The sequence below is a fragment of the Ictidomys tridecemlineatus genome, chromosome 6, assembly GCF_052094955.1.
Source record: "Ictidomys tridecemlineatus isolate mIctTri1 chromosome 6, mIctTri1.hap1, whole genome shotgun sequence".
NCBI lineage: Eukaryota > Metazoa > Chordata > Mammalia > Rodentia > Sciuridae > Ictidomys > Ictidomys tridecemlineatus.
This window is the reverse complement of record NC_135482.1, coordinates 57,861,139-57,863,523: the sequence shown is the minus strand read 5'-3', so window position 1 is coordinate 57,863,523 and position 2,385 is coordinate 57,861,139. Positions and strand designations below refer to the sequence as shown.

Below are 2,385 nucleotides of genomic sequence, written 5' to 3'. Positions count from 1 at the left end.
TTTTTACTAATGCAGATTGTCATCAGAGAATTACAAACATAAGATCTATATTTAAAATTTCCTGTAGAAACCTTCTTGTAAGATGTCAATGGTATAGGTATTTTCAATGAGGTAATTAATTTTCAGGTAAAGGAATATTAAGTGCACTGAGCTGTCTGGCTGGAATGTCTCCAGTCAGGCTTCAATGCTGGCTTCTTTTGACACCTCTCTTCAGGTCCAATCGCTTGTGACTTGGCATAAGGCAGGGATGAGAAATCATACAGCAATAACAACATTCATCCTGCTGGGATTGACAGATGATCCAAAACTACAAGTTCTAATTTTCATATTTTTGTTTCTCACTTACATATTGAGTGTGGCTGGGAACTTCACCATTATCACACTCACACTTTTGGATTCTCATCTTAAAACTCCCATGTATTTTTTCCTCCGAAATTTCTCTTTCCTGGAAGTCTCATTCACCACTGTTTGTATTCCCAGATTCCTGTACACCATGACAACTGGTGACAACACTGTTACTTACAATGCTTGTGCCACCCAGGTATTTTTTGTTGTCCTCTTTGGAGCAACAGAATTTTTTCTCCTGGCTGCCATGTCCTATGACCGCTACGTGGCCATCTGTAAGCCCCTGCACTACACAACCATCATGAACAACAGAGTCTGTGCCACAGTTGTCCTCTGCTGTTGGTTTGCTGGCCTGCTGATCGTCCTCCCACCCCTTGGCATAGGCCTCCAATTGGAATTCTGTGACTCAAATGAAATTGATCATTTTGGCTGTGATACATATCCTATTCTAGAGATAACCTGCTCAGACACCTCGATTTTAGAGAGAATAATCTTAAGTTTTGCCATAGTGACACTAATTATTACCTTGATGTGTGTCTTTCTCTCCTACACATACATCATCAAGACCATTCTAAAATTTCCTTCTGCCCAACAAAGGAAAAAGGCTTTTTCCACATGCTCCTCCCACATGATTGTGGTTTCCATCAGCTATGGCAGCTGCATCTTCATCTATGTCAAGCCTTCAGCAAAGGAAGGAGTGGCCATTAACAAGGTGGTGTCCATCCTCACTACTTCAGTTGCCCCTTTGCTTAACCCTTTCATCTATACACTTCGAAACAAACAAGTAAAAGCAGCTTTCAAAGACACAGTAAAACGGATTGTATTTCTCTCAAAGAACTGAGAGCATATTGATGTTTGCTGAGGATTACTTACATTTAAATCTGAATAACTGTGAGCACCATTCATGAAAGTGACAAACATGGCTTCTTCTTATTTGGTAGAGTCATTAAGCTAATGTTCTCCCTGGAACATTTTTCTCTTATAACCCAAAAACCAAAATCAAACAATTTATTTTGCCTTCTTTTAAGTTTCCTTTATTCAGAATGGTTTCTTCAATAATGCATGCCCCAGAGATTAGTCAAAGACCCAATGTCATAAAAAGGAAATGCAAAGCAGAAGTTACATCTTTGGCCATATGCCATTCTTGTGATGTGGAATGGAAATATCCAGAGAGCACTTCTCACTTGTGTGAGATATAAACTCACAGAGAACAAGGTCTGAATTTAGAAGTATTATGAGTAAATTTTGGTTGGGTAAGTTCTGTAACTATTCAGATTTTCAGCACCTCTTGATTCAAGAATGTTAGAGTTTAGGGATATTGATCAAGTTACTAAAACAAGTTCATTAATTTGGAATGTATATCATAAGATGTCAAAGATAAAATCAGAGTATGGAAAACATGGGTGGATCTAGAGAAGAGGGACAGAGAAGGAAAAACAAATACTAGTCATGCACATAATTGGAATTCTATAACTGATAAACACTTTTTTGTTGTTTTGTGCTTTATAATTATGAAAATAAACTTTTGTGCTTTTATAATACATATGTAACTATTGTCTATGTTTATCAAACATCAAATAATTCAACTATGCTTTATATGTGGTTCAGACATATAAATTGTTCATATTATGGCCATAGTATGGGTATAATCTTCCTTCATACTTCAAAAATATTGGGAAAAAATCAGAGTATTGCCAAAGGGAATTCTTCTTTTTGCCTTTCTAAGACACCAACAAAACACAACCATGTGTCCTCTAGTTTCTCTTCTGATGATTAATTTGAGCATATATCTATGTGATATATATATATGTGTGTGTGTGTGTGTGTTTGTGGGTGTGTGTGTTGTGTGTGTGTGTGTTGTGTGTGTGTGTGTATATATATATTCTGAGTTAATAATTTCACCCACATTGTGAGTTTTTAGCAAGCAGAATTTATGTTCAGAATAATAGGCACATCTGGAGCTGGCCTGCTCAGACATAAGCCTCTTAGAAAGGATGGTCACGCTCGTGGCTGTGGTGACTCTAGTGATTACTTTGGTTC

The 2,385-nt window shown here is 37.2% G+C and overlaps 1 protein-coding gene across 1 annotated transcript; it reads left to right on the top strand.

The window, feature by feature from the left end:
* Positions 1–247: 247 nt before the first annotated feature.
* LOC144378331 (olfactory receptor 6C2-like) lies at positions 248–1,186 on the top strand. The gene has a single exon (XM_078052357.1). It carries the CDS (start codon positions 248–250, stop codon positions 1,184–1,186), a length of 939 nt encoding a protein of 312 aa, XP_077908483.1.
* Positions 1,187–2,385: the final 1,199 nt, after the last annotated feature.